General features: G+C 51.5%; 1 protein-coding gene across 1 annotated transcript in view; it reads left to right on the forward strand.

Annotated features, from left to right (window-relative positions):
* Positions 1 to 24,312, forward strand: part of GIPR (gastric inhibitory polypeptide receptor) — a 38,785-nt gene that overhangs the window by 9,042 nt on the left and 5,431 nt on the right. The window contains exons 2-16 of the mRNA XM_038767635.1: positions 1,655 to 1,719; positions 2,018 to 2,062; positions 8,655 to 8,812; positions 10,691 to 10,798; positions 10,924 to 11,045; positions 12,582 to 12,685; positions 12,943 to 13,099; positions 14,803 to 14,962; positions 16,118 to 16,178; positions 16,321 to 16,390; positions 17,314 to 17,402; positions 17,779 to 17,920; positions 18,394 to 18,435; positions 18,866 to 19,086; positions 23,557 to 23,743. Coding sequence (XP_038623563.1) covers positions 1,655 to 1,719; positions 2,018 to 2,062; positions 8,655 to 8,812; positions 10,691 to 10,798; positions 10,924 to 11,045; positions 12,582 to 12,685; positions 12,943 to 13,099; positions 14,803 to 14,962; positions 16,118 to 16,178; positions 16,321 to 16,390; positions 17,314 to 17,402; positions 17,779 to 17,920; positions 18,394 to 18,435; positions 18,866 to 19,086; positions 23,557 to 23,743 — 1,731 coding nt within the window. The remainder of the gene's footprint in view (positions 1 to 1,654; positions 1,720 to 2,017; positions 2,063 to 8,654; positions 8,813 to 10,690; positions 10,799 to 10,923; positions 11,046 to 12,581; positions 12,686 to 12,942; positions 13,100 to 14,802; positions 14,963 to 16,117; positions 16,179 to 16,320; positions 16,391 to 17,313; positions 17,403 to 17,778; positions 17,921 to 18,393; positions 18,436 to 18,865; positions 19,087 to 23,556; positions 23,744 to 24,312) is intronic.

Genomic DNA, 24,312 nt, shown 5'->3' on the forward strand with positions numbered 1-24,312 from the left:
TAACAAATACGAACATTATTATTATTAGTATAAATGCCACTGTTATTATTATTATCATTATTAAAGCACACGCCCCGCCAATAACCACGCCCCTTCCCCATCCGCCTGTGGGAAGTAGGGGAGAGGGCAGGGGGGAAGACTAGGCCGGGGGCGGAGGAGCCAGGCAGGCCCATGCTCTTTTCATTAGGCCGTGCTGCTTCTCCAAATTTTAAAGTTCACTCACTCAATCGTATTTATTGAGCGCTTACTGTGTGCAGAGCGCTGGACTAAGCGCTTGGAAAGTACAATTTGGCAACAAATAGAGACAATCCCTACCCATCAACGGGCACGTAGTCTAGAAACTAAGTGCTGCCATTGCTTACATTTTAGGGCTCTGTACACACAGGGTATGTTGGGGATTCATTCACTCATTCAATCGCATTTATTGAGCGCTTACTGTGTACAAAGCCATGTACTAAGCGCTTGGGAAGTACAAGTCGGCAACGTACAGGAGAAGCAGCGTGGCTCATTGGAAAGAGCATGGGCTTTGGAGTCAGAGGTCATGGGTTCAAATCCCGGCTCCGCCAACTGTCAGCTGTGTGACTTTGGGCAAGTCACTTCATGTCTCTGGGCCTCAGTTACCTCATCTGTAAAACGGGGATTAATATTGTGAGCCCCAAGTGGGACAACCTGATCACCTTGTATCCTCCCCAGCGCTTAGAACAGTGCTTTGCACATAGTAAGCGCTTAACAAATACCATTATTATTATTATTATTATTATCATATAGAGACGGTCCCTACCCAACAACAGGCTCACAGTCTAGAAGGGGGAGACAGACAACAAAACAAAACATGTCGACAGTTGTCAAGTCTGTCAGAACAAATAGAATTAAAGCTCAATGCAGCTGCATTGGTACAAGGCTGTGGGCCACTATGAAGCAGCGTGGCCTAGGGGAATGAGCGTGGGCCTTGGGGTCAGAGGACCTGGGTTCTAATCCTGCTTCTGCCACTTATCTACTGTGTGACCTTGGGCAAATCACTTCACTTCTCTGGGCCTCAGTTCTCTTTTCCACATAATGGGGATTCAATACCTGTTCTCCCCCTTCCTCAGTCTGAGAGCCCCCATGGGGGACCTGACGATCTTGTATCTACTACAGCGCTTGGCACACAGTAAGCGCTCACCAAACACCACGATTATTGTTATTATTATTATGAACGGATACATGCACCTGTGCGGTGATCATCATCATCATCATCAATCGTATTTACTGAGCGCTTACTATGTGTGAAGCACTGTACTAAGCGCTTGGGAAGTACAAATTGGCAACATTCAGAGACAGTCCCTACCCAACAGTGGGCTCACAGTCCAAAATGTGCCTATGATGCCTACGTGTGGGTGATTACGGATAAGTGAGCGTCGGCTGCGGCTTTTTGTTAAACGCTTACTACGTGTCAAACACCGTTCTGAGTTCCGGGGGAGCTACAAGTTAATTAGGTTGTCACTAGTCACTGTCTAGCGTGGGGCTCACGGTATTAATCCCCATTTTACAGATGAAGTAACTGAGGCTCGGACAACTTACTTGATTGGCCCTAGGTCACACCAGAGACAAACGGAGGAGTCAGGATTAGGACCCAGGTCCTTTCTGACTCCGGGGCCCACGCTCTTCCAACTAGGCCGTGCTGCTTTCTCTGCTGGTGTCTTTTTATGCCTGTGTCCACACGGAAAACTGCATGGATGTGTGTGTGTGTGTGTGTGTGTGTGTGTGTGTACTTCTGAGTGTGTGTGTCTACCAGAGTGTTCTTCCTCTCTGCAGCCCCCCTCCCCCCCATGCTCTCTGTTTCTACCCGCTGTGTCTCTTTCCATCTCCCCTTGTCTCCTCCGAATAGATAACTCTCCCCTCTCCCCACCAAGGGTCCCGGCCCCTGCCCGACTGGGTTGGGTCTGGGGGCTTCCATTGGGGAGCCCCCAATCCTTCCCCCTTTGGGGGGGCCCCTCCTTCTGCTCCTGCCCACCCAATCGGTCTTTTAACCACGAAGACGCTCGGAGCTGGAGGAGGAAACCGAGGGCAGCAGACCGGACAGGTGAGGAGGCCGAGCCGGACCGGGGGTCGTGGGGACACCGGAGTGGGGAAGGGGTGGGACGGGGTCACCATCTCCCCTCTCCTCGTGTCTCTCTTTCCTACTCCGTTTTTGGCGGCAGTTTTCCCCGTCTCTCTCCGTGCCTTTCTCAGTTTCCCAGTCTCCGTGCCTCGCAACTCTGGGCTTCTCGGCCCTCTCCGTCTCCCGTTTCTGGATCTCTCGTCTCCGTGGCTCAATCAATCAATCAATCAATCAATCAATCGTATTTATTGAGCGCTTACTGTGTGCAGAGCACTGTACTAAGCGCTTGGGAAGTACAAGTTGGCAACATATAGTGACAGTCCCTACCCAACAGTGGGCTCACAGTCTCCATCTCCTTTCGTCGCCTGTCACTCCTCTCCGTCCCAGTCGTGCCCCCCCGCAACTTCACTTGCCCCTCGGGCAGGGCGAGAAAGTTAGGGTCTCGGTTCTCCATCCCCCCCATCTTACCTCCTTCCCTTCCCCACAGCACCTGTATATATGTATATATGTTTGTACATATTTATTACTCTATTTATTTATTGATTTATTTATTTTACTTGTACTTATCTATCCTATTTATTTTATTTTGTTAGTATGTTTGGTTTTGTTCTCTGTCTCCCCCTTTTAGACTGCGAGCCCACTGTTGGGTAGGGACTGTCTCTAGATGTTGCCAATTTGTACTTCCCAAGCGCTTAGTCCAGTGCTCTGCACATAGTAAGCGCTCAGTAAATACGATTGATGATGATAAGGGGAGTTGGGGACACCAGAGGGAGGGGGCCTGGAACCCCGGCACCTCTTTTTCAGCCATCACTGAGGGACCCAGGTTCCCAGAATATTGGGAAGGGGGTTCTATTTCACCCCTCTCTCCCAAACTTCTTTTTGCTTTAAAGACTGAACGTCCAGGAGGACACCATAGATGGAGCCCTTAAAGGGGGGTGGGGGCAGAAATATTGCTGGCCTGATCGCAGGGGCGCAGTAAGAGTGGGGTGGGGGGTGACCTACTGACTCCCCTTCCTGGGCGGCTGATTCGGGACAAGGTTGGGGGGCTGGGAGTGGGAGGGCCGAGGCCGCAGAGCTGGGAACCCCATTGCCAACATGTACTTCCCCAGCGCTTAGCACAGTGCTCTGCACACAGTAAGCGCTCAATAAATACGATTGATTGGTTGGGTAGGGACTGTCTCTATATGTTGCCAATTTGTACCTCCCAAGCGCTTAGCCCAGTGCCCTGCACACAGTAAGCGCTCAGTAAATACGATTGATTGGTTGGGTAGGGACTGTCTCTATATGTTGCCAATTTGTACCTCCCAAGCGCTTAGCCCAGTGCCCTGCACACAGTAAGCGCTCAATAAATACGATTGATTGGTTGGGTAGGAACTGTCTCTATATGTTGCCAATTTGTACTTCCCAAGCGCTTAGTCCAGTGCCCTGCACACAGTAAGCGCTCAATAAATACGATTGATTGATTGATTGATTGCGGCCTTCGCTTCTGACCCCCGAGACCTCTTCTCCGCGCCCCCAATTCTCAGTCCCAGCCTTCGCCTCTCCCTTGAAAGTGGGAGGGAGGGACTGGAAAATGCAGTGAGACCCCGGGGTTCGGATGACCGTTTCAAGCCTCCCCCCACCCCCACCCCGATAAATAAATAGTGACGCCCCGTCCCCGGGGTGGCCTCTGTCCGGGGAAACCGAGGGAGGGGGCGGGGGCCACGGGACTCCAAGCCAACCAACTCTCTCATCATCATCATCATCATCATCAATCGTATTTATTGAGCGCTTACTATGTGCAGAGCACTGGACTAAGCGCTTGGGAAGTACAAATTGGCAACATATAGAGACGGTCCCTACCCAACATTGGGCTCACAGTCTAAAAGGGGGAGACAGAGAAGAAAAACCAAACATACTAACAAAATAAAATAAATAGAATAGATATGTACAAGTAAAATAAATAAATAAATAGAGTAATAAATATGTACAAACATATAGACATATATACAGGTGCTGTGGGGAAGGGAAGGAGGTAAGATGGGGGGATGGAGAGGGGGACGAGGGGGAGAGGAAGGAAGGGGCTCAGTCCCTTGGGCTCTCTGGTCAGAAGCAGTGTGGCCGACTGGAAATAATAATAATAATAATTATTATAGTATTTGTTAAGCGCTTACTATGTGCCAGGCACTGTTCTAAGCACTGGGGTAGATACAAGATAATCGGGACGGACACAGTCCCCGTCCCACACATAGGACTCCCAGTCTTAATCCCCATTTTACAGATAAGACTCGACTGTGAGCCCACTGTTGGGTAGGGACCGTCTCCATATGTTGCCGACTTGTACTTCCCAAGCGCCTAGTACAGTGCTCTGCACACAGTAAGCGCTCAATAAATGCGATTGAATGAATGAGGGAACTGAGGCCCAGAGAATAATATTAATAATAATAATGGTATTTGTTAAGCGCTTACTATGTGCAAGGCACATAGTACAGAGCACAAAGCGCTTAGTACAGTGCTGTGCACACAGTAAGCGCTCAATAAATACGACTGATTGAAAGCACTGTTCTAAGCGCTAGGGAGGTTACAAGGTGATCAGGTTGTCCCACGGGGGGCTCACAGTTCCAATCGTATTTATTGAGCGCTTACTATGTGCAGAGCACTGTACTAAGCGCTTGGGAAGTACAAGTTGGCAACATATAGAGACAGTCCCTACCCAACAGTGGGCTCACAGTCTAAAAGGGGGAGACAGAGAACAAAACCAAACATACTAACAAAATAGAATAAATAGAATAGATATGTACAAATAAATAAATAAATAAATAAATAGAGTAAAAAACATATGTACAAACATATATCCATATATACAGGTGCTGTGGGGAAGGGAAGGAGGTAAGATGAGGGGGATGGAGAGGGGGATGAGGGGGAGAGGAAGGAAGGGGCTCAGTCTGGGGTGGCCTAGACTCTCCATCTCGTCTCTCCATCTTCCTTCCGTGTGCGCCGTCTCCCTGGGCCGGGGATAATAATAATAATAATAATTATAATGATAATAATAATGGCATTTATTAAGCGCTTACTATATGGATGCCCTCCACCCCTCCCTCCCCCGGGACCCCCGGAGCCCCCACTGCTGCCAACAGACTGTGAGCCCACTGTTGGGTGGGGACTGTCTCTCTGTGTTGCCAATTTGTCCTTCCCAAGCGCTCAGTACAGTGCTCTGCACATAGTAAGCGCTCAATCAATATGATTGATGATGGTGATGAACAGAGAGCAGGCCACCGAATCGATCCATTAGTGGAATTTACTGAGCCGTTACCATGTGCAGAGCGCTGTCGAGAGGCAGCATGGCGTTGTGGGGGGGAGTCGGGTCGTGAGTTCTAATCCCGCGCTGCCATTCGTCTGCTGTGTGACCTTGAGCGACTCCCTTCACTTCTCTAGGCCTCAGTTCCCTCGTCCGTAAAATGGGGATTGAGCCTGGGAGCCCCGTGTGGATTTGCTTGCGACCACCCAGCGCTTAGTACAGTGCCTGGCGAACAGTAAGCCATTAACAAAGACCGCAGTTATTAATGTTATTACCAAGAGCTCGGGAGAGTACAGAGTTGAATCAATCAATCAATCAATCAATCATATTTATTGAGCGCTTACTATGTGCAGAGCACTGTACTAAGCGCTTGGGAAGTACAAGTTGGCAACATATAGAGACAGTCCCTACCCAACACTGGGCTCACAGTCTAAAAGGGGGAGACAGAGAAAAAAAACCAAACATACTAACAAAATAAAATAAATAGAATAGATATGTACAAGTAAAATAAACAAATAAATAGAGTAATAAATATGTACAAACATATATACATATATACAGGTGCTGTGGGGAAGGGAAGGAGGTAAGATGGGGGGGATGGAGAGGGGGACGAGGGGGAGAGGAAGGAAGGGCCTCAGTCTGGGAAGGCCTCCTGGAAGAGGTGAGCTTGGGAGGTCGCTAAAAGACATCTCTAAGCATTTACAGTCTTTTAGACTGTAATGTCACAGTCTTTTAGACTGTGAGCCCACTATTGGGTAGGGACTGTCTCTATATGTTGCCAATTTGTACTCCCCAAGCGCTTAGTACAGTGCTCTGCACATAGTAAGCGCTCAATAAATACGATTGATTGATTGATTGATTGATGGTCGAACTGCCCCGTATTGCCGGAGAAGCAGCGTGGCTCAGTGGAAAGAGCATGGGTTTTGGAGTCAGAGGTCATGGGTTCAAATCCCGGCTCCGCCAACTGTCAGCTGTGTGACTTTGGGCAAGTCACTTCACTTCCCTGGGCCTCAGTTCCCTCATCTGTAAAATGGGGATTAAGACTGTGAGCCCCCCAGGGGACAACTGATCTCCTTGTAACCTCCCCAGTGCTTAGAACAGTGCTTTGCACATAGTAAGCGCTTAATAAATGCCATCATTATTATTATTCTATGTGCCTCAGTTCCTTCATTTGTAAAATGAGGATTCAAACTGTGAGCCCCCCCCGTGGGACAACCTGATCAGCTTGTAACCTCCCCAGCGCTTAGAACAGTGCTTTGCACATAGTAAGTGCTTAATAAATGCCATCATTATTATTATTCTATGTGCCTCAGTTCCCTCATCTGTAAAATGGGGGTTCAAACTGTGAGCCCCCCGTGGGACAACCTGATCAGCTTGTAACCTCCCCAGCGCTTAGAACAGTGCTTTGCACATAGTAAGTGCTTAATAAATGCCATCATTATTATTATTCTATGTGCCTCAGTTCCCTCATCTGTAAAATGGGGGTTCAAACTGTGAGCCCCCCGTGGGACAACCTGATCAGCCTGTAACCTCCCCAGCGCTTAGAACAGTGCTTTGCACATAGTAAGCGCTTAATAAATGCCATCATCATTATTATTATTCTATGTGCCTCAGTTCCCTCATCTGTAAAATGGGGGTTCAAACTGTGAGCCCCCCGTGGGACAACCTGATCAGCTTGTAACCTCCCCAGCGCTTCGAACAGTGCTTTGCACATAGTAAGCGCTTAATAAATGCCATCATTATTATTATTCTGTGTGCCTCAGTTCCCTCATCTGTAAAATGGGGGTTCAAACTGTGAGCCCCCCATGGGACAACTGATCTCCTTGTAACCTCCCCAGCGCTTAGAACAGTGCTTTGCACATAGTAAGCGCTTAATAAATGCCATCATTATTATTATTCTATGTTCCTCAGTTCCTTCATTTGTAAAATGAGGATTCAAACTGTGAGCCCCCCCGTGGGACAACCTGATCAGCTTGTAACCTCCCCAGCGCTTAGAACAGTGCTTTGCACATAGTAAGTGCTTAATAAATGCCATCATTATTATTATTCTATGTGCCTCAGTTCCCTCATCTGTAAAATGGGGGTTCAAACTGTGAGCCCCCCGTGGGACAACCTGATCAGCTTGTAACCTCCCCAGCGCTTAGAACAGTGCTTTGCACATAGTAAGTGCTTAATAAATGCCATCATTATTATTATTCTATGTGCCTCAGTTCCCTCATCTGTAAAATGGGGGTTCAAACTGTGAGCCCCCCGTGGGACAACCTGATCAGCCTGTAACCTCCCCAGCGCTTAGAACAGTGCTTTGCACTAGTAAGCGCTTAATAAATGCCATCATCATTATTATTATTCTATGTGCCTCAGTTCCCTCATCTGTAAAATGGGGGTTCAAACTGTGAGCCCCCCATGGGACAACTGATCTCCTTGTAACCTCCCCAGCGCTTAGAACAGTGCTTTGCACATAGTAAGCGCTTAATAAATGCCATCATTATTATTATTCTATGTGCCTCAGTTCCCTCATCTGTAAAATGGGGATTAAGACTGTGAGCCCCCCGTGGGACAACCCGATCAGCTTGTAACCTCCCCAGCACTTAGAACAGTGCTTTGCACATAGTAAGCGCTTAATAAATGCCATCATCATTATTATTATTCTATGTGCCTCAGTTCCCTCATCTGTAAAATGGGGATTCGAACTGTGAGCCCCCCCGTGGGACAACCTGATCAGCTTGTAACCTCCCCAGCACTTAGAACAGTGCTTTGCCCGTAGTAAGCGCTTAACAAATACCATCTTTACTATTATTGCGTTCAAATCGGAACGGGCGCGCCTTCTCCTCTCTGGGCCTCAGTTCCCTCCTCTTTAAAATGGGGATTAAGACTGGGACCCCCACGTGGGACGGGGACCGTATCTGACCCAATTTGCTTGTGTCCACCTCTAGTGCCTGGCACCTAGAGATCTCCTTGTGACCTCCCCAGCGCTTAGAACAGTGCTTTGCCCATAGTAAGCGCTTAATACCATCTTTATTATTATTGCGTTCAAATGAGAACGGGCGCGCCTTCTCCTCTCTGGGCCTCAGTTCCCTCCTCTGTAAAATGGGGATTAAGACTGGGACCCCCACGTGGGACGGGGACCGTATCTGACCCAATTTGCTTGTGTCCACCTCTAGTGCCTGGCACCAAAGATCTCCTTGTGACCTCCCCAGCGCTTAGAACAGTGCTTTGCACATAGTAAGCGCTTAATAAATGCCATTATTATTATTATTATTATTCTCCTGCAGCCTCGGTTCCTCCGGGCACCCCAAGCCACCTCCCTGCCTTCTCGGTGCCCTCTGCCAGTCGAGGCTACTACACTGCGGGGTCCCGACGGACCAGGCACTCGGTGCCCATGGAGCTTTTTGAGCGGTGGGAGCGTTACCAGGCCGACTGTCGACGGAGGATGGCGGAGCAGCCGCGCCCAGAAGGTGGGTGGGTGGGCGCACCATCCGGGCCGGGGGCCTCCTCTGGCTGGGTGGGGGGTCCAGTACCCCTTCCCCACTTCCCCACCTCTCGGGGGGCGAGTTGCAGGGCGTGGGGGACTGACGGGAAGGTCCAGAGGGGCCAGTGGTGTTAGTGACGGGGCCAGCAAAATGTGGAGATGTCTAGTTGGTTCTGGGGGTGTGTGTCTGTGTGTGTCTGTGCTGGTGGTGGTGGGGGGGGGGGGGTCTATGTCCCCGTCTGGGTTTGTGCATGTCTCTGTGTGTGTGTGTGTCCTTGTGTATTAGTGAAGCAGCGTGGCCCAGTGGAAAAGAGCCCGGGCTCTGGAGTCAGAGGTCATCAATCAATCAATCGTATTTATTGAGCGATTGAGCGTGTGAGTGATGGGGCCAGCAAAATGTGGAGACGCCTAGTTGGTTCTGGGGTGTGTGTGTCTGTGTGTGTCGGTGGCGATGGGGGGGTGGGTCCGTGTCCCCGTCTGGGTTTGTGCATGTCTGTCTGTGTGTGTGTGTGTGTGTCCTTGTGTGTTAGTGAAGCAGCGGGGCTCAGTGGAAAAGAGCCCGGGCTTTGGAGTCAGAGGTCATCCAATCAATCAATCAATCAATTGTATTTATTGAGCGATTGAGTGTCTGAGTGATGGGGCCAGCAAAATGCGGAGATGCCTAGTTGGTTCTGGGGTGTGTGTGTCTGTGTGTGTCGGTGGCGATGGGGGGTGGGTCCGTGTCCCCGTCTGGGTTTGTGCATGTCTTTGTGTGTGTGTGTGTGTGTATGTGTGTGTGTCCTTGTGTGTTAGTGAAGCAGCGTGGCTCAGTGGAAAAGAGCCCGGGCTTTGGAGTCAGAGGTCATCAATCAGTCAATCAATCAATCGTATTTATTGAGCGACTGAGCGTGTGAGTGATGGGGCTAGTAAAATGTGGAGACACCTAGTTGGTTCTGGGGTGTGTGTGTCTGTGTGTGTCGGTGGCGATGGGGGGGTGGGTCCGTGTCCCCGTCTGGGTTTGTGCATGTCTGTGTGTGTGTGTGTGTGTGTGTCCTTGTGTGTCAGTGAAGCAGCGTGGCTCAGTGGAAAAGAGCCCGGGCTTTGGAGTCAGAGGTCATCAACCAATCAATCAGTCAATCGTATTTATTGAGTGCTTACTGTGTGCAGAGCACTGTACTAAGCGCTTGGGAAGTACAAGTTGGCAACATAGAGAGACAGTCCCTACCCAACAGTGGGCTCACAGTCTAAAAGGTCATGGGTTCAAATCCCGGCTCCGCCACTTGTCAGCTGTGTGACTTTGGGCAAGTCACTTCACTTCTCTGGGCCTCAGTGACCTCATCTGTAAAATGGGGATTAGGACTGTGAGCCCCCCGTGGGACAACCTGATCAGCTTGTAACCTCCCCAGCGCTTAGAACAGTGCTTTGCACATCATAAGTGCTTAATAAATGCCATCATTATTTATTATTTATTAGCGCTGGTAGGTATCCGTGGGGGGGGGGGGGGGGTGTGCCTCCCAAGCCTGGTTGCGTCTGTTTGTTCTAGGTGCGTGTTCCTATGTGTGCGTGTGTGCCTGGGGTGAACGGGGGTACTAGGAGTGTGTCCGTGCCCCTGTGTGTGTGTGTGTGTGTGTGTGTGTGTTTGCGTGCGTTTGGGGGGGGGCCTTGTGTGTAAATCATCATCATCATCATCAATCGTATTTACTGAGCGCTTACTATGTGCAGAGCACTGTACTAAGCACTTGGGAAGTACAAATTGGCAACATATAGAGAAAATGCTGGTATGTGTCCTTGTGTGTGGGCGTGTGTGTGCATCCGGTCCGTGTCAGTGGCCCTCGCCGGGAATGGGCCGGCCCCAGCCGCCTGACTCCGGCCCCCCCCCTCGCAGGCCTGGTTTGTAACCGAACCTTCGACATGTACGCCTGCTGGGACGATGGGACCCCCAATACCACCGTGCGGGCCCCCTGCCCTCCCTATCTGTCCTGGCACCAAGAAGGTGAGGCCTCCTCCCTCCTCCCCACCCGCCCCCTTCCTCAGTGGCCGTCCCGCCAGTGGTGGTCCTCCTCCTCCTCCTCCTCGGCCTCCTCTTTCTCCTCCTTTTCCTCGGCCTCCCTCCCTTAGTGAGTTGGGGCTCGGTGCTGCGCCGCTGCGGGCCCGACGGACAGTGGGAGAAGGATGCGGACGGCCAGGACTGGCGCGACCATTCCCAGTGCGAGAACCCCGAAGATCTCGGACATTTCGAGGTGGGAGGAGGAAGGGGGGAGCCGGGATCAGGGTTGGGAGTGGAAAGGAAGGGGAGGGCCGGGGTCAGACGGGAGTTGTTAGGGTTAGGGTGGGAAGGAGGGCTAGGGAGAGCGCTAGGCCGGGTAACGTCGGGCAGGACTGGGCAAGGCCGGGGCAGAGAGGACGAGGGCAGGACGGGGGAGAGGGCGAGGCCGGAGCCGGGAGAGGGGGGCTGGGGAGGGGGTGGTCAGAAATGGCCCAAGAAGGGCTACAGGCTCTGAGAAGCAGCGTGACTCACTGGAAAGAGCCCGGGCTTTGGAGGCAGAGGTCATGGGTTCAAACCCCGGCTCCGCCACTTGTCGGCCGTGTGACTTTGGACTTCTCTATGCCTCAGCTCCCTCATCTGGAAAATGGGGGTGAAGACTGTGAGCCCCCACTGTGGGACAACCTGATCACCTTGTAAACTCCCCACCTTGTAGACCTGATCACCTAGTAAACTTAGAACGGTGCTTTGCACATAGTAAGCGCTTAATAAATGCCATCGTCATCATCATTATTATTATTATTACAGGGGGCGGAGAGATAATAATAATAATGGCATTTGTTAAGCACTTACTATGTGCAAAGCACTGTTCTAAGCGCTGGGGAGGATACAAAGTGATCAGGTTGTCCTTCATGGGGCTCACAGGCTTCATCCCCATTCTACAGATGAGGTAACTGAGGCACAGAGAGGCTAAATGACTTGCCCAAAGTCACACAGCTGACAATTGGCGGAGCCGGGATTTGAACCCATGACCTCTGACTCCCGAGCCCGGGCTCTTTCCACTGAGCCACGCTGGTCCTCCATCAACACCAAAAATGCCATTTCAAAACAGTTTTCCCCGAACAGGTTGTGGCGAGAGAGATGGTGAGGCAGGGTGTGGGCGGGGAGGGCTAGAAATCATCATCATCATCAATCGTATTTATTGAGCGCTTACTGTGTGCAGAGCACTGTACTAAGCGTTTGGGAAGTCCAAGTTGGCAACACATAGAGACAGTCAATCAATCAGTCAATCAATATCAGTCATATTTATTGAACGCTTACGGTGTGCAGAGCACTGTACTAAGCGCTTGGGAAGTCCAAGTTGGCAACATATAGAGACGGTCCCTACCCAAAAGTGGGCTCACAGTCTAAAAGGGGGAGACAGAGAACAAAACCAAACATACTAACAAAATAAAATAAATAGAATAGATATGTACGAGAAATGGGCGAGGCGATGCCCCCTTTTAGACTGTGAGCCCACTGTTGAGTAGGGACTGTCTCTCTGTGTTGCCAACTTGTACTTCCCAAGCGCTTAGTACAGTGCTCTGCACACAGTAAGCGCTCAATAAATACGATTGATTGATCGATAGAGAGGGCATGGCCGGGAATATGCGGGGCCGTTGGCGGGCAGTGGAGGGAGAGGCCCGGGACTGGTCAGGTTGGCTAGAGGAGAGTAGGACAGGGTGGGCCAACGAAGGGGGCATGGGGAGGGGGCTTGGCCGGTGGAGGGGTCCCTGACCCGCCCGACCTGCAGAGCCAGAAGCGGATGCTGGAGCACTTGCAGGTCGCCTATACGATCGGCTACTCCCTGTCCTTCGCTGCGCTGCTCCTCGCTCTACTGCTGCTCGGTTCCTTCAGGTGTGGGCGAGGGTCCCGGGATGGTGATGGGCTGGGGTGGGGGACACAGCGGGGCAACCTCGGGGAAGGAGGGGAGGGGGCCGGTGGTGCGGCGGTGCCCACGGGACGTGTGGCCTTGGCGTCGGGAGCCGGGGCCTAGGGGCTTGGGAAAATATGTGTGGGCTTGGAGTCGGGAGCCGGGGCCTAGGGGCTTGGGAAAATAGGAGTCGAAGGGGGCCGGGGTCTTCTGGCACCCTTTCCCCCCGCTTTCCCCTTAGGAGGCTGCGTTGCACCCGCAATCACATCCACATGAACCTGTTCGCGTCCTTCCTGCTGCGGGCCGCCGCCATCCTCACACGCGATCGTCTGCTCCGGGCCCCGCTGGGCTGGGAGCTCCTCGGCGAGAGTGGCCGGCCCCAGCTGCTGTCCGAACAGGTTGGAGACCCCCCTCTTCCCGATCCCATAAACGATCTCGCCCACTCTCCCCTGCAATTGAGGTCCCCCTTCCCCCCCCACCTCTCCTCTGCTCCTTCGGTCAGTCAATCGTATTTATTGAGCGCCTACTGTGCGCAGAGCACTGTACTAAGTGCTTGGGAGCGGTATAGGAGAGGAGAGGGAGTGGGTTCTAATCCCGGCCCCGCCACTTGTCTGCTCTGTGAGCTTGGGCAAGCCACTTAGTCAATCGATCGTATTTATTGAGCGCTTACTGTGTGCAGAGCACTGTACTAAGCGCTTGGGAAGTACAAGTTGGCAACATAACTTAACTTCTCTGTTCCTCAGTTACCTCATCTGGAAAATGGGGATTAATAATAATAATAATAATAATAATAATAATAATAATAATAATGTTGGTATTTGTTAAGCGCTTACTATGTGCCAAGCACTGTTCTAAGCGCTGGGGTAGATACAAGGTAATCAGGTTGTCCCACGTGGGGCTCACAGGCTTAATCCCCATTTTACAGATGAGGGAACTGAGGCCCAGAGAAGTTAAGTGACTTGCCCAAAGTCACACAGCTGACAAGTGGCGGAGCCGGGATTTGAACCCCCAACCTCTGCCTCCAAAGCCCGGGCTCTTTCCACTGAGCCACGCTGCTTCCCTGTGAGTCCCACTTTGACTTTGAGACTAAGAGATTAAGACTGTGAGTCCCACGCGGGACCACCCGATTACCTTGTATCTACCCCGGTGCTTAGAACAGTGCTTGACACATAGTAAGCGCTTAACAAATACCATAGTTATTATTATTACAATACAATAATAAACAGGCACATTCCCTGTCCACAACCAGCTTACAGTCCAGAGGGGGAGAGGGACGTAAATATAAATAAATAAATTACAGATATGGATATGAGTCCTGTGGGGCAGGGAAGGGGGATGAGTAAAGCGAGTCAGGGCGGTGCAGAACGGAGTGGGAGAAGAGGTAGGGAGGGCTTAGTCCCTGTTAGCTCACAGCCTTCTAGTTGGGTAGGGACCGTCTCTATATGTTGCCAATTTGTACTTCCCAAGCGCTTAGTACAGTGCTCTGCACACAGTAAGCGCTCAATAAATACAACTGATTGATTAGTCGGGGAAGGCCTCTCAGGGGAGATGTGCCTTCACTACAGCTTTGAAGGGGGAGAGATGAATTGTCTGTCAGTCACGAGGAGGGAGGGCGTTCCAGGCCAGAGACAGGACACGGGCAAGAAGTCGGCGTTGAGACAGACAATACTGAGCACCTACTGGGTGCAGAGCAATGTATTGAGCGCTTGGGAGAATACAGTGAGAACGAGAAGCAGCGTGGCTCAGTGGAAAGAGCCTGGGCTTTGGAGTCAGAGGTCGTGGGTTCAAATCCCAGCTCCGCCAATTGTCAGCTGTGTGACTCTGGGCAAGTCACTTCACTTCTCTCATCTGTAAAATGGGGATTCAGACTGTGAGTCCCCCGTGGGACAACCTGATCACCTTGTAATCTCCCCAGCGCTTAAAGCAGTGCTTTGCACATAGTAAGCGCTTAGTAAATGCTATCATTACTATTATTATTATTACAAGAGAGGAATATAACAGACACTTCCCCTGCCCACAAGGAGCTTGGAGTCTCCAGTCTGAGGGGGGCCGCGTTACCCAAACCCCTAACGTGTGTGTCCCTCCCATCTCGGCGGCCCAGGTCCTGGTGGTCTGCCGGCTGGCCCAGGCGCTTACCCAGTACTGCGTGGTCACCAACTATGCCTGGCTGTCGGTGGAGGGGCTCTACCTGCATAGCCTCTTGCGGCTCCCGGCTTTCTCCGAGCGCAGCTGCTTCCGGAGATACCTGCTCCTTGGCTGGGGTGAGCAGGGGAAGGAAGACAGTGGGGGGCGGGGGGAGGCCGTCCATTGCCCCTGGAAGGGGTAGAAGAGCTGACCTGGGGTGGGAGGGACGTCCTGCCTCTAGCCTGCAACACCCTCCCTCTTCAAAGGCGACTATCACTCTCCCCACTTCAAAGCCTTATTAAAAGTATATCTCCTCCAAGAGGCCTTCCCCGACTAAGTCTTCGTTCCTCCCTTCTGCGCAGCCCTTGCCCTTGGATTTGTTCCCTTTATTCACCCCTCCCTCAGCCTCATAGTACTTCTGTTCGTACCCGTAATTTATTTACTCATATTAATGTTCGCCTCCTCATCTGGACGGTAAGCTCTTTGTGGGCAGGGAACGTGCCTACCAATCGTTATAGTTAGTGTACAGTGTAAAATGTCCAGTAGAGAACAGTGCTTTGCCCAGAGTAAACGCTCAAGAAGTACAATCAATTATTGTGCTCTTCCAAGCGCTTAGTACAATGCTTTGCACACAATACACTGTGAGCCCTTTTAGACTGTGAGCCCACTGTTGGGTAGGGACCGTCTCTATATGTTGCCAGTTTGTACTTCCCAAGCGCTTAGTACAGTGCTCTGCACATAGTAAGCGCTCAATAAATACGATTGATGGTGAATACACGCTCAACAAATGCAATCGATTGATATTGTACTCTCCCAAACGCTTAGTACAATGCTGTACACATAGTGAGTGCTCAATAAATACGCTTGATTGATTGACGGGTGTGGGGCGGAGACTGAGTTTGGGGGCACGGTCGGCGTGGGGCTACGATGGAGCCCGGGAGGCTGGAGGTGGGGACTCCTGGGTCCCCTCCCGTCCCCCAGATTGAAGCAGCCCCACAGTACCGCGCTGATCCGACGAATGTGCTCTGCACGTAGTAAGCGCTCAATAAATACGATTGATGATGATGATGATCCGGGGTTGGGGTGTGTTTGAGGCTCGACCAGGCAGACCCGTTGTGCTCAAGCGCTTAGTACAGTGCTCAAGCGCTTAGTACAGTGCTCTGCACACAGTTAGCGCTCAATAAATACGATTGATTGATTGATTGGTGGGCAAGGGGGTGGAGGCGGCTAGCGGGGCCTAGCTCTCGGCTAGTGTTCGGCTGACCGCCTGGGCCGGCTGGACGTCCGCGCAGGCTTCCCCGTGCTCTTCGTGGCGCCGTGGGTGATGGTCCGCTACCTCTTCGAGAACACGCTGTGAGTGTCCGGGCACCGCGGGTGGGAGGGCGGGAGGCTGGCGGGGTGCCAGAGGACGGGCAGGGGTCAGCTGGGCCGGGGGCACCTGGGCTGGGGGACGGGGACGGGCCGGGTTCAGGAGACCCCAGCTCTGCTGCTTCAGGTGCTGGGAGCAAAACAAAATCAAAGGCTTCTGGTGGATCATCCGCACTCCTATCCTGATCACCAACTTGGTATGAACTCCAACGCTCAACCGCCCCCCTTTCCTTATCCCGCTCACCAACTTGGCATGACCCCCCCCTCAACAGCCCCCTCCCCGTTTCCCTATCAGGCTCCCCAGCTCGGTATACCCTTGAACCTCAACCACCTCACTTTCCCTATCCCGCTCGCCACCTCAGTGCAGCCCGAATCCCAGACCCCCCAACGCCCTCCCCACATGTAGTTCACCAGCTTGGTCTGCCCTGTCCCTCCCCTCTCCATTCCATAACTTCCAGACTGTGAGCCCATTGTTGGGTAGGGACCGTCTCTATATGTTGCCGACTTGTACTTCCCAAGCGCTTAGTACAGTGCTCTGCACAAGTAAGCGCTCAAGAAATACGATTGAATGAATGAATAACTACCGAACGTCATTCCCCCGCCGCAGGGTTTCTTTCCTCCACCTTGCGTTCCCTCTGCCCATCCACCAAGCTAGCTCTCTTCCTCCCTTCAAGGCCCTACTGAGAGCTCACCTCCTCCAGGAAGCCTTCCCAGACTGAGCCCCTTCTTTCCTCTCCCCCTCATCTCCCCTCCATCCCCTCATCTTACCTCCTTCCCTTCCCCACAGCACCTGTATATATGTATATATGTTTGTACATATTTATTACTCTATTTATTTTACTTGTATATATCTATTCTATTTATTTTATTTTGTTAGTATGTTTGGTTTTGTTCTCTGTCGCCCCCTTCTAGACTGTGAGCCCACTGTTGGGTAGGGACTGGCTCTATACGTTGCCAACTTGCACTTCCCAAGCGCTTAGTACAGTGCTCTGCACACAGTAAGCGCTCAATAAATACGATCGATTGATTGATTGCTGCTCCCTGACGCCTCCTCGCAGTCGGTCTCGGTTCCTGCCCCTCCTCACCCCCTCTTCACCCCCTCCTCACCTCCCGTTCGCAGATCAACTTCTGCATCTTCGTCCGCATCGTCTGCATCCTCCTGTCCAAGCTGCAGGCGCACCAGATGCGCTGCTCCGACTACAAGCTCAGGTTGGAGGCGACACCCCCATTTCCCTCCCCAGACTAGCCCCCAAGCCCCCCGGGCTGACCCTTCCCCTTGCAGTCGCCTGCCCCGTGGTAATGGAAAAGAGCCCAGGCCTTGGAGTCTAATCCTGACTCTGCCACTCGTCTGCTGTATGACCTTGGTCAAGTCACTTAACTTCTCCGTGCCTCAGTTTTCTCATTTGCAAAATGTTCTCCCTCCTCCTTTCACCGTGAGCCCCATGAAGGACTTGATTATCCTGCATCTATCCCGGTGCACAGTACCGTGCTTGGCACAGAATAAGCCCCTAATAAATACCACTCCATAATTAATATTTATTAATTATTCTTCTGCTGATTATTCCCTCTGGCCTCATTTCCCCAGGCTGGCCCGGTCCACGCTGACCCTGCTCCCATTGCTTGGTGTCCACGAGGTGATGATCGTGACGGTGATCGTAGAAGACAAGGTCCAAGGCACCTTCCGCCTCACCAAGCTCTTCTTCGACCTCTTACTCAGTTCCTTGCAGGTGGGCTGGGGGGAGAGGAGGTAGGTCCCATCCCATCCTTCAGTCCGTCTCCGTCCTGCTCCCCCTCGCCAGCCCCTGGCAAGGGAGGGGGATTCGGGGAGTGGTCGAGACCAAGGGACTGGGATGGCCGAGTGGAAAGACCTGGGTTCTAATTCCAGCTCTGCCAATTTCTTGCCGTGTGACCTTGGGCAAATGCCTTAACTTCTCTGTGCCTCAGTTCCCTCAACCGTCAAATGGGGATTCAATCCCTGTTCTCTCTCCTACTTAGACCGTGAGCCCCACGTGGGACAGGGATTGCGTCTGGCTTAATTAACTTGTATTAATGAATACGATTAACAGAGCTTAGAATAGCGTTTGACACATAGTAAGCGCTTTAATTTATACCACAAAAAGGAGGAGGTGGACGGGGACACCGCCCCCCCCACCCCGAATTGCTCCCTAATTTCCCCCTTCTCCCTGTTCCTGCTCCACAGGGCCTGTTTGTCAGTGTGTTGTATTGCTTCATCAACAAGGAGGTATGAATCCCTGCCTCAACTGCCCTGGCCCCTACTCTATTCTCCCGTCCCCACCCCTCCACCTTGGGGCCCCCGGACACCCCCGCCCCGACTTGCCACTCCCCAGGACTCCTCGGGGTGTGGGTGGGGGGGTTATTTACTCCTCAGAGGCCTCTCTCCATCAACGCCTGCCCCCTCCCCGACCTGGTGATGTTTCCTAATGCCTCATCTCTCTCCCTCCTAATTCTCTCACCCCTCCTCATCCCCTCTGTCCTCCCTCCCTCCTCATTCCCTTACCCCTTCCTTCCTTCACCCCTTCCCTCCTCACTCCCACTTCTCCCATCCTCCCTTCCTCACCCCATTGCTCCTCATTCCTTCATCCCTGCCCGCATTCCCTGTCCCCTTCCTCCCCCGTCCTCTGTCTTTCCCCCGGCCCCGGTTGGCCTGGCAGGTGCAGGCTGAGCTGCGACGACAGTGGGCTTGCTGTCCCCGGGGGGTCCTGAGCCCCCTGAGGCCGGGCCGCCCTCCCGTTGCCCCCTCTGCCCCCGGTGCCGCCCCCGGTGATGCTCAGCTCTGCATCTGCCCCCGGGCGGCCTGCCAACCATGGGAGGACCCTCTCCCCAGCGGGACACAGCACACCACCCTGCCCGTCTCCTCCGAGACCTTCTGCTAGTGCCCAGGCCCCGGGTGGCCCGGGGGCGACCGTTCCCACCTCGGGCTGCAGCCCTCGCCCCTTCCCAGATCCTTCAATTCCCACAACAGAGGCCTCAGAGACAGAGGGACCTGGGGAGGATAGGATTGGGAGTTGATGAGGATGATGCTATTTGTGAAGCCCTTACTACGCGCCAGGCCCTTTACTAAGCGCCGGGGTGGACACAAGCAAACCGAGTTGGACACCGGGCCCGTCACGTGTGGGTCTCCTCAATCCCCATGGTACAGATGAGGCCCAGAGAAATGAAGTGACTTGCCCAGGGTCACAAGTGGCAGAGCTGGGATTAGAACCCATGACCTTCCGACTCCCGAGCAGGGGTCTCTGACCCCCACCTCTCCCTCAGAGACCTCCATCCCGGTCAGGTTAACCCCGGGTCACACGTCGACCTCACGGTCAATCGGTGGTGTTTATTGAGCACTTACTGTGTGCCGAGCACCGTGCTAAGCAGTTGGGAGAGTAGAAGAGAGTAAGGAGACATGATCCCGGACATTTAGGAGCTTACAGTCTAACAGAGAAGGCACACTTTTAGATAAATTGTACTAAGCGCTTGTACTTCCCAAGCGCTTAGTATAGTGCTCTGCACACAGTAAGCACTCAATAAATATGATTGATTGATTGATAAATTGCAGATGGGCAAAGCAATCCCAAGCACTTAGTACAGTGCTCTGCACACAGTAAGCGCTCAATAAATACGATTGAATGAATGAATCAGGGATAAAGATAAATGCTGCGGGGGAGGGAGATGGAGTCAGTATCAAAATACTGACCAGGTATGAAGCCAAGTATGAGGGTGACGTTTTAGGGAGGGAAAATAGGAGAGGGAAATGAGAGATTAGCCATCCTAGAGGAGATGGAATTTTAGTAGGCCTTTGTGGATGGGGAAAATGGTGGTGTGTAGGATATGAAAGGAGTTTCAGGCAAGAGGGAGGGTGTTAACAAGAGGTCAAAGGAGAAAGACGACAGCAGGGCCCATTGAGTAGGTTGATATTCGGAGCAGGGTGTGCCGGCTCGGCTGTAGTGAACGATGAGCGAGGATAAGTCGAGGGGGGAGAGAGAACTGATTGAGTGTCTTCAAGCTGATGGTGAGGAGTTTCTGTTTGATGTGGAGATGGATGGGCAACCATTGGAGGCTTATCAATCAGTCATCAATCGGAGGGGGGGAACCATGTGCAGAACAATGTTTTAGAAAAATGGTCCTAACAGACCAGTGAAATATGGACCGTAGAGAGGTAAGGCTGGAGGTGGGGAGGGTTGGTGAGGAGGTCAATGCAATAGTCGAGAAGGGAAGTGACGAGGGCTTGGATCAGCGTGGTGGTGGATTGGACGGAGGGGAAAGAGCAGATTCTGGAGATGTTGTGGAGAGAGAAATGACAGGATTTAGACACTAACTGAATGTGCTGTTGGAGAGAGAAGAGTCAAGGGTACTAGCGATACCGGGATTTGTAAGACTGAGAGGATGGCCGTATTGTCAACAGTGATGGGAAAGTAGTGGGGAGGAGAAAGATTGGGAGGGAAGATGAATTCCGTTTTAGACATGTTGATTTTGAGGTGTCCTGGGACACCCAGGTAGGGATTCCCTGAAGGCAGGAAGAATTTTCTTTTAATGGTATTTGTTAAGCGTTTATTATGTGCCAGGCACTGTACTAAACGCTGGGGTAGATATAGATTAATCAGATTGGACGCAGTCCATGTCCCAAGTGGGGCTCACAGTCTTAATCCCCATTTTACAGGTGAGGGAACTGAGGCAGAGAGAAAAGTGACTGTGCCCAAGGTCACGTAGCAGACAAGTGGCAGAGCTGGGATTAGAACCCAGGTCCTTCTGACTCCCAGAACCGTGCTCTATCCACTAGATCATGCTGCCTCTGAGATTGCAGAGAAGGAGAGAGTTTGGAGCTTGAAAGGGAGATTTGGGAGTCATCCACCCCAACCCCGTTCTCCCCCTGACTATCCCGTCACTGTAGACAGCACCAATCAATCAATCAATCAATCAATCGTATTTATTGAGCGCTTACTATGTGCAGAGCACTGTACTAAGCGCTTGGGAAGTACAAATTGGCAACACATAGAGACAGTCCCTACCCAACAGTGGGCTCACAGTCTAAAAGGGGGAGACAGAGAACAGAACCAAACATACCAACAAAATAAAATAAATAGGATAGAAATGTACAAGTAAGATAAATAAATAAATAGAGTAATAAATAAGCACCACCATCCTCCCCGTCTCACAAGCTCATAACCTTGGTGTTACCCTTGACTCCTCTCTCTCAATCAAGCCACATATTCAGTCAGCTACCAAATTCTGTCAGTTCGACTTTCACGGACATCCACTCTTTCCTCGCCATCCAAACTGCTACAACAGTGATCAAACACTTCTCCATCCTGCCTTGACTACTGGATCACCCTCCTTGCTGACCTCCCTGCCGACTGCCTCTCTTCAGTCCAGTCCATCCTTCGCTCTGCCCAGATTATTTTTCTGAAAAGCCGTTCAGTCCACATTACCCCATTCCTCAAGAACCTCCAGGGGTTGCCCATCCACCTCCGCATCAAACAGAAGCTCCTCACCATCGGTTTTAAGTCACTCCATCGCCTTGACCCCTCATCTTATCTCACTGATTTCCTACTACAACCCAGAACGTTCATTTCGCTTCTGTAACACCAACCTACTCACTCTACCTCAGTCTTGTCAATCCCGCCATCAAGCCCTCACCCGTGTCCTCCCTCACCTGGAACTCCCTCCCCCTTCATATCTGACAGATGATCACTCTAAAGCCTTTTGAAAATCACATCTCCTCTAAGTGGGCTTCCCTGGCTACGCCCCGCTCAGTGGAAAGAGCACGGGCTTGGGAGTCAGAGGTCATGGGTTCTAATCCTGGCTCCGCCACTGGTCAGCTGTGTGACTTTGGGAAAGTCACTTCATTTCTCTGTGCCTCAGTCCCTCATCTGTAAAATGGGGATGAAGACTGTGAGCCCCACGTGGGACAACCTTGATTACCTTGTATCCCCCCAGCGCTTAGAACGGTGCTTGGCACATAGTAAGTGCTTAACAAATACCAACATTATTATTATTATTACCCCTACTCCCTCTCCCTTCTCTGTCATTTCTACCCTTTATCCACCCCACCCTCAGCCCCACAGCACTTATGTACATATCCTTAATCTATTTGAATGTCTGTCTTTCCCTTTAGACTGTAAGCTAGCCCGCGGGAACATATATACCAACTCTGTTATATAGTACTCTCCCGAGTGCTTAGTACAGTGCTCTGCATACAATAAGTGCTCAATAAATACAATTGATTGGCTGTAGGAGAGGGGGAGCTGATGACAGAGGCAGGATCCAGATCCCTGACCTGGGGCAGAGGAACTGGGAGGAGGGGGTCAGAAGCAGCGGCTCAATGGAAAGAGCCCGGGCTTTGGAGTGAGAGGTCATGGGTTCAAATCCCGGCTCTGCCACTTTTCAGCTGCGTGACTTTGGGCAAGTCACTTCACTTCTCTGTGCCTCAGTTCCCTCATCTGTAAAATGGGGATTGACTGTGAGCCCCCCGTGGGACAACCTGATCACCTTGTAAACTCCCCAGTGCTTAGAACAGTGCTTTGCACATAGTAAGCACTTAATAAATGCCATCATTACTGTTATTATTTATTATTGTACACTCCCAAAAGCTTAGTACAGTGCTGTGCACACAGTAAGCGCTCAGTAAATACCATTGAGTGAGTGAATGAATGAAAGGGAGGGGGAATTGGAACTGAAGGAGAGAGGTCTCCAGCAATTGATCTGGGGGGAACTGAATGTTGGGTCTAGAGTGCTGCTGTCCCCAGAAGCTAATGCAGGATGGAAAGTGTCTAAAAAAGTGAGTTTGGAGCAGGACCACCCCCTTACAAAAAGTGGGCTCAGCTCGTCCCGCCTAGAGACAAGAGGATGTCGCTCACTTTCATAACCATAACCGTAACATTTTAGACTGTGAACCCACTGTTGGGTAGGGACTGTCTCTATATGTTGCCAACTTGTACTTCCCAAGCGCTTAGTACAGTGCTCTGCACACAGTAAGCGCTCAATAAATACGATTGATTGATGACCAGTCCGACCTTTCAAGCGCTTAGTACAGTGCTCTGCAAACAGTAAGCGCTCAATAAATACGATTGATTGATTGATTGATTGATTGGTTGATTGATTGATTGATGACCTTCCCTTCCTCAGACCTTAGGAGGGAAAAGTGAGGTTGGGGGTTGAAAGGTAGCCCGAAAACTCCTCGTGGGCAGAAAAAGTGTCTGACAACTGTTGTTGCACTCTGCCAAGCGCTTAATACAATGATCTGCACGAAATAATCGCTCAATAAATACGACTGATCTGTTGATTGGTGGATTGATTGGAGGGGAGGCGGGCAGCCGGGGCCAGGACTACAACTCCCGGCAAGCTTTGCGGCCCTCCCCAGCGCCGCACCCCACTTCCCGTCCACGGTGGAGGCCCCTCGCTCTCCTTCCCGGGCGCTTCTGGGAAATGTAGTCTCGCCTCCGAACGAAACTACATGTCCCAGAGGGCCGTGGGGCGAAAACCCGGAAGTGGGGGTTGCAGACCAGCGCGAGCCCCTGGAGCGGTGGGACCCGCGGCGCCTGGAAGGGGTAAGGGATGGGAGGGGGTTGGGAGCGGAGGGGAGAGAGGCGTGGGGTGTATTGGATGCCCTAAATGCACTGTACACATTTATTACTCTATTTATTTATTTATTTTACTTGCACATATCTATTCTATTTATTTTATTTTGTTAGTACGTTTGGTTTGGTTCCCTGTCTCCCCCTTTTAGACTGTGAGCCCATCATCATCATCATCATCAATCGTATTTATTGAGCGCTTACTATGTGCAGAGCACTGTACTAAGCGCTTGGGAAGTACAAATTGGCAACATATAGAGACAGTCCCTACCCAACAGCGGGCTCACAGTCTAAAAGGGGGAGACAGAGAACAAAACCAATCAATCAATCAATCAATCAATCGTATTTATTGAGCGCTTACTATGTGCAGAGCACTGTACTAAGCGCTTGGGAAGTACAAATTGGCAACATATAGAGACAGTCCCTACCCAACAGCGGGCTCACAGTCTAAAAGGGGGAGACAGAGAACAAAACCAAACGTACTAACAAAATAAAATAGAATAGATATGTAGAAATAAATTAAATAAATAAATAAATAAATA

The sequence above is a fragment of the Tachyglossus aculeatus genome, chromosome 26 (genome assembly GCF_015852505.1).
Source record: "Tachyglossus aculeatus isolate mTacAcu1 chromosome 26, mTacAcu1.pri, whole genome shotgun sequence".
NCBI classification, from domain to species: domain Eukaryota; kingdom Metazoa; phylum Chordata; class Mammalia; order Monotremata; family Tachyglossidae; genus Tachyglossus; species Tachyglossus aculeatus.